At 40.2% G+C, this 12,110-nt stretch overlaps 1 protein-coding gene across 1 annotated transcript; it reads left to right on the top strand.

Annotated features, from left to right (window-relative positions):
* Positions 1-4,527: 4,527 nt before the first annotated feature.
* On the top strand, positions 4,528-10,751 carry LOC129164549 (angiopoietin-related protein 7). Its single transcript, XM_054744986.2, has 6 exons — positions 4,528-5,160; positions 8,300-8,534; positions 8,727-8,861; positions 9,651-9,867; positions 10,064-10,259; positions 10,605-10,751. Exons 1-6 carry the CDS (start codon positions 4,528-4,530, stop codon positions 10,749-10,751), a joined length of 1,563 nt encoding a protein of 520 aa, XP_054600961.1.
* Positions 10,752-12,110: the final 1,359 nt, after the last annotated feature.

The following is a 12,110-nucleotide window of genomic DNA, read 5'->3' as shown; positions in this document are numbered from 1 at the left end:
GTGATGTTGGGAGATCGGGTCTTGGGGAGGTGGCAGGGGAGAGTGACGGCGGCTGCAGCGTAATCATCTTTTATTTAGGGACACGGAGAAGTTAAAAGGAGAGAGAAATAGAAGATATAAGTTCTTGTTCCACGTTATTCTTTTGTTTCATGATGATAAACTGATGTTAAATTCAGCTTAAAGAAAAACTGGGAGGAAGCTTTGGTTCATTTTAAGTTACAGGAGACTTGTCTCCTATCTGCTCCTCCAGAGACAGCATGGACATGAGGGTCCCACAGGACAGGTTAGTGGAAAGGTTTGTAGTTAGCTGGTTAGTGAAGGAGATCCATCAGCTGGGTAATTTAATCCTAATCCAGCCCACAGCCTTCTGCTGGTGTTATTATCAGGAAGAATAAAACACACGTCTTAAATATTATTGGAAGTGTAGAATTTGGTTTATGTTATTTTATTTTCTGCATCAAACAGAACTTGATTCATTCTCCAACATTTCAGAAATGAACCACTGGGTTCAAATAAAATAACAAACTAAATCAAACATTTCATTTGGTGTTATTTCTGACACCCTTCAACTGTGGCATAAATATTTGACTCTAATGCTGCTCAGAGACATTAAACACTCCTATATGAACCCATTATATATTTTATTATTACATTATGTGTCCTGTAGGTTTTCAGTACTTTTTTAGATTTTGTGAGTTTTTGCAAAGCGTGTTTTTCTCAGCCTGAGGCGTGGTGTTGAACGAGGAAACAGATGTTTTACTTTGTTAAATCTTCTTAAAGTTTAAAATGTTTCATCCTTAACTGTTGTGGATGGAGAGATTTTGAGGGACGGCAGGTTGTGTCACTTACGGTTTTTGATCCAAATTAAAAATAAAAATAAAAAGCAATTATCTGACATCTTCTATTTATCGATGAAAACAAATCAATATGAAATAATCGGGATGCATCGGGATATCGAATCGAATTGAATTGTTTACCCAATAATCGTAATCGAATCGAATCGGGAGACAAATGAAGATTCACACCTCTATGTACACATTCACAAACCATTGCAAGAGCCTTAACTAGAGCACAGTGAGTTTGTGTAATTTCCTCCAATGGTTTATGAAAAAACTAACACTTTTATATACGTGTTTGAAGCCATTGTGCAATGGAACGCTGGCAACAAAGCTCTGCCTGATCAACAATATCCAAATCAGTCATTTGTTGTTCTCCCAATCGATTACTAACCAAAACCTCATGCTTTATGCATAACATTAAAGGATTTTCAGCATACCAATCTTTACAGAAAACATAAAAGCCCTAAAAAACTGCACATAAAATATATTTAATAAACAATATTCACTTATCACTTAGAGCAGTGGTTCCTAAACTTTTCAGCCTGACCAACAGATGTTCCTTCTTATTGTTACGTTAGTTAGAATTTTTCATTATATTTGGAAATTTTTTATTTATATTTAAATATATAAATCTCTTTTTAAATTTAATATTTTACTTTTTTTATGATTATGTGGCACACTTGACTTCAATACTTAACGCATCATCTGCCTCGTTTTTACGGCTTTTTTTTTTTACATTGTCTGTCACGTTAGCGGTGTTTTTACCATCATTTCTACATACATCACGTCCCAGAGAAGGTTAAACCAACACCAAACCCAACGTTTGGAGCTTGTAAACTCCACACACCTCTCGTGCAGCACCAGCTGTCTGATGCTGCAGCAGCGTCAATCTTCCCGGCTGGATGAGTGAATTTCTTCATCAGAGTCAATATTCTGCTTCATAATCAGAGTCAGTCATTACCAGACAAAGTGTTCAGTCAACAAAGACCAGACCTGCCGGCTATTATACGTTTTATCTAATATTTGCGTTCTTCATGCTGCGCGCATCTCCTCCTCTCCCCGACTGGGAGCCTCTCGGCGGGAGGCGATTTTCAAACTCTAAAAACTCCCAAACTTTGCTCAGCCTGAAGGTTACACATCTCCACTATCTTCTGGTGTAAAGTAGTAACTTCATGAGGGATCATATTTGTAGATGAGTACTTGTTAAAGTCAGCAATGAGGCGTTGGTGCTTATAACGAGTAAGTCCCAACACTGACAACAATGTACTGAATCTAGAACCAACATGCATAAACAGACAGATCGGTCCCGCCTACTTACACTATTGGTCTTTTTTAAATACGCAGTAATCGTTGCCTTTTTCGCTTCACCCTGCACCCTAGCAGCAACCACTTTGGCGCCTCTGGAGTCGGTGTTTGTTTATGTCATGCTGCATTCAGTGTAATTGGAAAAAGGAGCTTCAAGCGCTAAACCTCCGATTTTGTTTTCTTTCTGGCCTTAGTGCGGGGGCCGGATCGGGGTCGATCTGAATCTGGGGGGGACAGATCCCCCCCGTCCCCCACCCTATCTGCGCACCTGCTTGAGGCTAACAACACTATCCAGTCAATCCTATGTGGCAGTTAGGCAGCTTAATGAATAATTATAATAATAAATGAAAGAGGGAAGCAAACATGGAGTGTGCAGTAGAGTGTGTGTGTGTGTGTGGGGGGGGGGGGGTGCAGGGAGGGTCCTAGTTTATTTATTACTGGAAAAGGTTGTTACAGATCAGCTTACTACATTGAAGGCTGTATGTACAGTAGAAAAAACAGTGGATCCAGAACAGAGTCTTGGGGTACCCCACAAAACAGATCGGTAGAATCTGACATGATTTGGTTCAGACAGACACTAACTTCTGTTAAAAAGGTACAATCTAAACCAGTCTAGAACAGTTCCAGCGATCCCGACTGAGTCGCAACGTCTGTCAATTAAGGTGCTGTAATCAACAGTGTCAAAAGCTGCAGAAAGATCTAACGATACTAACAGTATGAATTCCTTATAGTCTGCAGCCATCATGATGTCACTGGAAACTTTAAGCAAAGCTGTTTCTGTTGAATGCTTCCTCCAAAAACCAGATTGGAATTTGTCAAAACTCTTTACAGTAAATACTTTTTAAAAACACTTAATCAGTAATATTTGTGAATTTTAATCCGTAAACCTTTGGCCATGGTCATATTTCAAATTTCCATTTGATGTTTTCTAAAGTTTCTAAAGTCAGTGCTGTCATTTATTTCAGTGGTAATTGAAAAGTTGGAGTTTTTCCTTTCTCTAATGGAACAACAAGAGCTGGTCCAGGTAAATATAAACCCATTAGTGAGCAGAGGGAAACCTTGAACTTCCATTCAGACCATTACTGAGACACAGCTCTTTAGTATAGCCAGGGAGGAAATAAGGAGATAATGGGGATCTGAAATAAAATGTTTGTTTGACTCAGATGAACTAATCAGGTGCAGTTTAAAAATATATAACAATAAATGTTTCATTCTGCTCAGATTTTTAATGATTTATTTCACTACAATGTTCAATATGCTCATTTGTACAAAATAAAATGAAATGTTTTTACTTTTAATGTAAGATGAAACACAGTAGTTTATGTCACAATTGCAATGACAATTACAGCTAATTATATATATTAACTAATCACATAAAAATATATTTTTACTAATAAGATAGATGAAAAAAAAGTAAAGCAACAAAAGAAATCTGCTCCAAAAAGTGATTTTTACATAATCACAGACAGTGTGTGTGTGTGTGTGAGTGTGTGTGTGTGTGTGTGTGTGTGTGTGTGTGTGTGTGTGTGTGTGTGTGTGTGTGTGTGTGTGTGTGTGTGTGTGTGTGTGTGTGTGTGTGTGTGTGTGTGTGTGTGTGTGTACATGCTGTTTTTATTGGCTTGTTTTTGGTAATGCAGTTCCTGTAACTAGTAATCAGATTACTGTGATGGTCATTGTGATTCACTACCTGCCAAGGCTGCCAATCTCTTTAGCAGATTATCTGGATAAGATGTCATACCCTGTGTTGAACCCACACACCCACACATCCACACCCACACCCACACTCACAGGTGGACAGACTTTTCCACTGAGGTGAGTTCATATCTGGAACATGGACACAGGTAGGATTTTGCTAATTTAATAGAGAAAATAATTAAGAAACAAATTAAACATCAAAATTCTTGCTTATTTCTAGTTTTAGGTTTCTGTTTTGCTCTGTAAAATCAGGATTAATATTATTTATTTTTGTCATTAACTTTTCTTTTCTTTTCTTTTTTATTTTTGATCATTTAAAACTGGATATCATGACCAAGTGGTGGATTTGACTGCGGAAGCTACAACTGCTTTTGGTGAAGGGTCAGCTCCAAAACACAACCTGCTTTGTTGTATATTTGACTGTAATTTGTAAAATTAATGACATGATCTGTGAAAGAAGACTTTAAAATAATCATTATTCCCACATTGTTATGACTGAAGAACCAAGACAAAAGCAGGCTGATACATGCCTTTGGATAGAAGACCACTCTGAAGCACGTGATTTGACAGATCATGTTGCTATGATGTTGCCCTCTAATGCTGATCCAGTTAAATCTGACTTGAATTTGTTGTGGATCATTACCAGCATCAGCACTGACCAGGGAGATAAACCTTCTACACTTTTAAGATGAAGTTGGAAACAGCGTTGCTAACATTTGCTTTACTCACTGGCTGGTCTTTCCAATTTGTCAGTGCCAATGTTCTGGGTTCAGGCAAAAACCATGACGTCCAGCAGGATGGTCGCACTGACACTCTTACAGAAAAACAAGAAGATGAACAAGACATGAAAACCCGTTCACGCAGGGATGCAGCAGATATGCAAATGGAATCCAACTGGAATGTGCCTGACATCGCCATGGGAACCTACGAGGATGCTGATTGGCATCCCTCTTCCTCAGTAATAGAGTCTTACTCGGACCTGACCCCTGACGCTCCAGTGGTGATTCGCAGTGACACCATTGGTATTGGTGATGTCACCAACCAGACTTTGAACCAAACCAGTGGCAATTCAGCACAATGTGGCGAGTACCGCAGCAAACTCATGCCCAATGGTCAGTGCCAACTGATGGCGAAGCTGCCTCCTGTAGGAACAACAGAACATCGTTGCCCGGATATGTTTCGCTGCAATGATGAGATCTCCTTTTGGCTTCACGAGAACCAGAACAGGAAAGATCAGCTGGAGGAGCTGAGGGAGACAATGTCCGAGCTGCAGGAGGAGCTACGGAATCATCGGCATCGGGTCAAGGTCTTGGAGATGCAGGTAGACTGGATGCAACATGGTGGTTTGTTTGTTTCATTCATTCATTCATCATTTTAAACTGCTTAATTCCTAGTAGCATTGCAGTGAATTGGGTCCTGTCTCCTGAAGTTATCTGACAAGAGGCAGGGGACATCATAGACAGTGTCACTAGTCCAAAACAAGACATTTCTTGGCAATAGTCCTTTGTTACCAAAGTCATCAGTGCACCAGCCTTTACACCTACATGAACTGTAATTGTGTTCTTTTCTTAAAGTGACAGTGTGTATTTTCCTTGGCGATAGGGGGCAGTAGATACCTAAATCATTGCAAGCAAGCATTATTTTTGTGTTCAAGTACAACCTTACCAACAGATGGCCATTAGGGTCAAAAATCCCTGGGAGTGCAACCTCCAGCTGAATAACAAGAACATCAGATTCTCTTTCATCACCGGCAACGAGTGAAGAGGTAAATGTGTAACAGAACAACGTTTATAAATACTGAAAGTTTTGTAACCATTTGTTACAAATCGGTAAATGCGTTCTGTCCACACGGGCTTCCGTAGAAGGAAACATGGCATCCAACATGGCGTTACCCAGAAACTTAGATCCGCTCCCATGTATTTTAGACCCAATTTTTATCATTACATATTATGAAACCACCAATATTTTTCAACAACTGGGTATATTTTAATTTATTTACAACAAAATTTCAGTGGATATTTCTAGAGATTAATTGTAAAAACTACACATTGTCACTTTAAGTCATAGGGTTTAACCCTTTGATGCATAATGGTCACTACAGTGGACAGGTACTCAAAATTGTTATTTCTTTATTTTTGCTATTAAGCACAGCTGTTGAAGACTTTATTGCATGTGAGCCCCTCCATTTGGATTTCAGTAAGTCAAGCCACCATATTTCATGTTCAGAATGCACGCTGCCCACTGAGATGGACATGTAATAAAGTATTTGTAAATTAACAAAATGGTACAAAAAATATTTGTTGAAATTTGTTTCATTCACACCTAAAGATGAATGAAAAAAATTGTTTAAAAAATCATGGTTCAAGATTTCATAATTCATGCATCAGAGGGTTAATATGGAGTTGGTTGACCATTTGCAGTTATACAGATTTAAATCTTCTAAGAAGGCTCTTCACGAGGTCTGTGTGTTCAGGGGACTCTTTGATCATTCTTCCAGGGGCACATTTTAACCCTCTCAGGCTCAAAATAAGTTTTGATAAAAGGACGAACAACTACGTCCTTCAGGGGTACTTCTGAGTTAAAAAATGCTCATGAAATACATATGTGGAGTAATCAGGTAGGTAGGTTTTAACTGTTGCAAATCTGCAACGCCTGCCTCCAGAGGGTTAAAGGTCAGCATAGACAAAGAGACCTGGTTCACATTCTCCACTCTAATTCATCCATAAGGTATTCTATAACAGCGATACCCAATCATGGTCCTAAGGGCCACTATCATGAGTGTTTTGGTTGTCTCCCTCTTTCAACACACCTGATGCAATGGTCCAATTACCTCTATACCATGATCTAATGCAAAAAGCTGGGAATTCTGCCATTGATTTAAATCAGGTGTGTTGGAGAAATGTTTAAAACATAGAGGGTAATGGAGGCATGGAGACTGGTGTTCTATCATGTTGAAGTCAGCAGGTCAGCCAAGTTTCTCCACATCAAACTTGCCCATGTATTAAACATGTTGATTAAGTGAGGAGTGTCCTGATTTTAGTGAGATAGTACATATTCAGATGTGATGGAGCTTCTTTTAATCAATGACACAGCTGACAACAACGATGGTGAAATGCTGGATGACAGCGATCTGTTAAGTGAGAGTAGTTCTATGGCCGTATTGTCCCATAATGTCTCATCTGATAGCTGGTAAACACACACCAGAGATATCACGGCACCTGACTGCTAACCAGAATGTAACTGTACAAAATAACTCAACTCAACATGAAAATAGCCTAAACTGCACAATGACCATGCTTTCAGAACTAATTCCCTCACTATGAACAAGTTGCCTCATGGCAAGAGATTTTAGGTTCGTTTCCCAGCTAGGACCTTTTATATTTGAGTTTGCATGTTCTCCTTGTGCTGGTGGTGGTTTCCTCTGGGTACTCTGGTTTCCTCCCCCAGTCTAAAAACATCCGTTATTGGTTAGATGACCCTAAATTGACCTGGTGTGAGCATAAATGATTAGTTGCTAGTATGCAACCCCTTTGATAGACTGGCAACCAGTCTAGGGTGTACCTAATGAGAGCCTGAGATAGAAACTAACTCCCCAAGGGTGATGAAAAATAAAGGTGTTCTCTAATTAAAAGCAGCAAATGTGTCAATAAGGGACAACTTTTATACTTGATGGGTTTTCAAATTCATTAAGTTGACATGTATTGTCTTTGTAGATGAGTCAAAAGGGTGTATTGATTTGTTTAAGGTTAAAAAAGACTTCTGGGCAAATCATCCACACCCTAACAATGAATTCTCATTATTTACTATGAGACATTTGCCTATAAATGCGTAGAATGAAATTTCAAGGGCCTATAATTCATATTTTGGATCTGTATGCAAAGTAAGAGGTTAAGTTGGCTCGCACACGTGCGCAAATACACACACAAACATCGTATCGTGTTTAGGACTTTAGGATTTTTCATTTAAGAAGAAATCAGAAACACAGAATTTTGTTCATTCTTCTTCGTTGCATTCATTCAAACGTGAGAAAAAAGACATCACAGAATTGCTCCTTTTGTTTGTCTCTCTTTGTTTACCTGCCTGTGTGTTTGCAAAGCTCTGTCTAACTTTATCTCCCCGTCTTGACACCCTTTAAGCCCTCCTTAACCCTGAATTTTAACAGGATTAGTTGAGGACCTTTTAGTCAGGGTACTTACATCCTTAAGTCTGCCTGACGCATGGAGGATACTTCCGGGCTTGTCTTGACTAAAATAAGTTAGAAGACTTCAATTGTTTTGTTTCATTAAATGTCTAACAATGTTAGATTTAATTAGAACAATCTAATTATGATTTTATTAGCATAAATTAGCCTATTTTGTGTTTATTACCTTACAATTGACACATAACAGCCCTTTTTGTCGCTGTATCATTGTGCAACATCAGTAGACCAGAACCACCTTACTGCTGCTTATGTTCCACAGGCTGAAGACAGTTTCAGATTAAACTCAACCCTCAGCCAGCGCTTGCATTTTCTGGAGCTGCGTCATGCTGAGGTGGACACGCTGCTCCACGTGCACGTAGCAGTGCTGTACGAACTGCAGTCGCAGCTCCGCAACCTGTCAGCTTCCATGCAGCACACGAACCGAAACACCGGCTGCACGATCAGTGTGATTGGAGCAGCACCCCCACTCAGCATGAGAGACACCTTGCCACCAGGTACACATGCACCAACCATCGTGGTGAGTTGTGGGTTTCATGGTGTGTGTTCATTTTAAGGGTTTCACAGACATGCTTTTTTAGAGTTTTGTTGGTAAAAGTCAGGCTGAGCAAAAGCAGCCAGTCAGCTAAAGGATTCAGATGAATTATGTTAAGAGTTTTTCTTTCTCTCTATGTACCGGTGTCCCTCAGGCGGACAGTACGTGTCTCACTGTCCATCAGATTGTGCGTCTTTGTATCACAACGGTGTCCGTCGCTCTGGGGTTTACACCATCGTCATGTCACCAAGCAACACTTTCCCAGTGTACTGTGACATGGAAACAGATGGTAAGAAGCACACAGTTCAGAATCACGGGAATGGGTTTAAATACTTTTCAGTTTTCAAGAAGATCTGATGAAGACTGGTTTTCGTTGCTTAAAGATTTATTTTTCTCTGCACATTAATGCAAAAGGGAACCTTTTAAAGTTTAGGCCCAGTTCACAAGGCAAAAACATGTTTTTTTTTACCCGATTCCCACTTTCAACAGTCTTAATGATGCGTCTGATTCTCCTCATGCTATAAAGAATAATTATATCAGATTTTCCTACTGTGTGTGGTGCAGTACGAGTGCTCTGGTCTGCTGAGATGGATGTCAGGACCACTCGAATTCTAAATATGGGCTATGAAGTGTGTTGCCTGCTGAGTATGGTGTGTGGCCAGTCTGAAAGCATGGTACCTTCTCCATGTTTGTTTACTTCATTATGTTTGATCTCGAGAGGTTTTGCCAGACTTCTTGCCTGACTGAGGAATGTTTGGGTTTGTGAAATTAGCATATGTGTGGTTTGTAAAAAGGTTGCTGTGTAACTAGGAAGTGTGCTGCCCCCTTGTGGTCTGGGGGACCCCAAATACACATACATGCACAAAAACAGTCAGAGCTTTAGCCCTTCTGCTCCATGGGAGGTTCCTGTCTGCCGTAGAGCTTGAAGTAGAACAGAAGAAAACAGATGAATGAATGGATTGTATTTTCCCAAAACACCGGACCAACCAACACTCACATGAGCCTGAATAAGTCCACTTTGATATGTTTAATCAAAGTAAAAACCTGATGAAATATATCCATTACGTGTTTGCACCAGGCGGAGGCTGGACGGTATTTCAGCGACGGCGAGACGGGTCGGTGAGCTTTAACCGCGCCTGGTTAGAATATCGGGATGGCTTCGGTGAACAACGAGGAGAACACTGGCTGGGTAACCAAAAGCTTCACCAGCTGTCCAACCAGGGTCACTACAGCCTTCGTGTAGATATGCAGGACTGGAGCCACGCCCACAGACACGCCCTGTATCAGTCCTTCAGGTAGAAACATCAACATGCTTAATAACTAATGACAATAACAAGACTGAGATAAGGATGTTGTCAAACCCTAACAAATCTGAAATGCCTCCTAGTGGCTGGCTGCAGAACAGATTTTAAGTTTTACATTGTACTTGAATTTAATTAAATAGAAATAGGAATGAAGCTATTGATTAGGATATCTTTGTCTCTACTCCAGGATAGACGGTGAAGAGAACCAGTATCGGCTCCATGTGGCTGGTTTTAGTGGGACAGTGGAGGATTCCTTCGGCTGGTATCATGACCAACACCGTTTCAGCACACCTGACACGGGAAACATCTGTGCTGAGATCAGCCACTCGGGCTGGTGGTTCCACCAGTGTTTCTATGCCAACCTTAATGGAGTCTACTACAAGGTAAACCTGACTGATCACCTGTGGGAGAATACTCTGTAAAGCTGTGTGGTGTTGATTGCACATTTTAATCAAGTTTTGCTATTTTAAATTAAAACATACCACAAGAAATGAAAGTGTGGAGAAGAAATATTGGAATAATGTACTAATTTCTTATTTTTATTGTATTTTGTTCAAGTAGTTACTTTGTTTTGTTCTAATTTTCTTTAAGATGTAAATAATTTAGATATAGCAACTTGTTTTAATGTACTGTAAGCAGGCTCAGGTGGATTAGATCATTCTAATTATGAACACAGAAACAATTAGAAAACAAAACATGAAATAATACTGAAATTGTGTCTCCATTAGGGTGGCCGCTACTCCCTGAAGGCTAACAACCTGCTGGGGCCAGATGGAATCGTCTGGTTTTCTTGGAAGGATTCTGACTTCTACTCTCTGAAGGCTGTTACCATGATGATTCGGCCACGCAACTTCAGACCACATCTGTCGCCATAGCGATGGAGCATTCGTCTAAAGCAAATTAGAAAATAACCTGCAGCTTTGAGAGCTGCAACTAAAACTGTACCATTTTCTAAAATTTTCCTAAAATTATGGACTTTCTCTACAACATGCACCAACCTTTTATTTAGAAAATTCTGCACCAATTGTTGGAAAGGACATCATCTGTGTTGCCTTAAGCAGGGTTGGTTTGGAAAGAAAGCTATGCAAAACACACACACACACACACACGTACAGTGGTGTGCAAAACTATTTGCCCCTTCCTCATTTATTCTTTTGCATGTTTGTTTTAAGATCGAAGCATTTTGTGTGACAAACATTTAACCATTAGTCAAAGATAACACAAGTAAACACAAAATGCAGTTTTGAAATGACGGTTTTTATTATTTAGGGAGAGAACAAAATCCAAGCCTACATTGCCCTGTGTGAAAAAGTAATTGCCCCCTGAACCTAATAACAGGTTGGGCCTCCCTTAGCAGCAATAACTGCAATCAAGCATTTGTGATAACTTGCTACGAGTCTTTTACAGCGCTCTGGAGGAATTTTGGCCCACTCATCTTTGCAGAATTGTTGTAATTCAGCTTTATTTGAGGGTTTTCCAGCATGAACCGCCTTTTTAAGGTCATGCCATTGCATCTCAATAGGATTCAGGTCAGGACGTTGACTAGGCCACTCCAAAGTCTTCATTTTGTTGTTCTTCAGCCATTCAGAGGTGGATTTGCTGGTGTGTTTTGGGTCACTGTCCTGCTGCAGCACCCAAGATGGCTTCAGCTTTAGTTGACGAACAGATGGCCGGACATTCTCCTTCAGGATGTTTGGGTAGACAGTGGAATTCATGGTTCCATTTATCACAGCAAGCCTTCCAGTTCCTGAAGCAGCAAAACAACCCCAGACCATCACACTACCACCACCATATTTTACTGTTGGTATGATGTTCTTTGTCTGAAATACTGTGGTACTTCTACGCCAGATGGAACGGGACATTTGCCTTCCAAAAAGTTCCACTTTTGTCTCATCAGTCCACAAGGTATTTTCCCAAAAGTCTTGGCAATCATTGAAATGTTTCTTAGCAAAATTGAGTCGAGCCCTAATGTTCTTTTTGCTTAAAAGTGGTTTGTGTCTTGGAAATCTGCCATGCAGGCCATTTTTGCCCAGTCTCTTTCTTACGGTGGAGTCGTGAACACTGACCTTAATTGAGGCAAGTGAGGCCTGCAGTTCTTTAGAAGTTGTCCTGGGGTCTTGTGTGACCTCTCGGATGAGCTGTCTCTGCGCTCTTGGGGTAATTTTGGTCGGCCACCCACTCCTGGGAAGGTTTCCCACTCTTCCATGTTGTTGCCATTTGTGGATAATGGCTCT

The sequence above is a fragment of the Nothobranchius furzeri genome, chromosome 19, assembly GCF_043380555.1.
Source record: "Nothobranchius furzeri strain GRZ-AD chromosome 19, NfurGRZ-RIMD1, whole genome shotgun sequence".
NCBI lineage: Eukaryota > Metazoa > Chordata > Actinopteri > Cyprinodontiformes > Nothobranchiidae > Nothobranchius > Nothobranchius furzeri.
This window is presented reverse-complemented; position numbering and strand designations above follow the sequence as displayed.

What these genes read in the sequence shown, in the direction of transcription:
- LOC129164549 (XM_054744986.2), top strand. Translation starts at nt 4,528, where the DNA reads ATGAAGTTGGAAACAGCGTTGCTAACATTTGCTTTACTCACTGGCTGG. An exon ending in GAGAGACACCTTGCCACCAG is followed by an intron (nt 8,535 to 8,726) that starts GTACACATGCAC and finishes GGTGTCCCTCAG; the next exon opens with GCGGACAGTACGTGTCTCAC. An exon ending in GCCCTGTATCAGTCCTTCAG is followed by an intron (nt 9,868 to 10,063) that starts GTAGAAACATCA and finishes TCTCTACTCCAG; the next exon opens with GATAGACGGTGAAGAGAACC.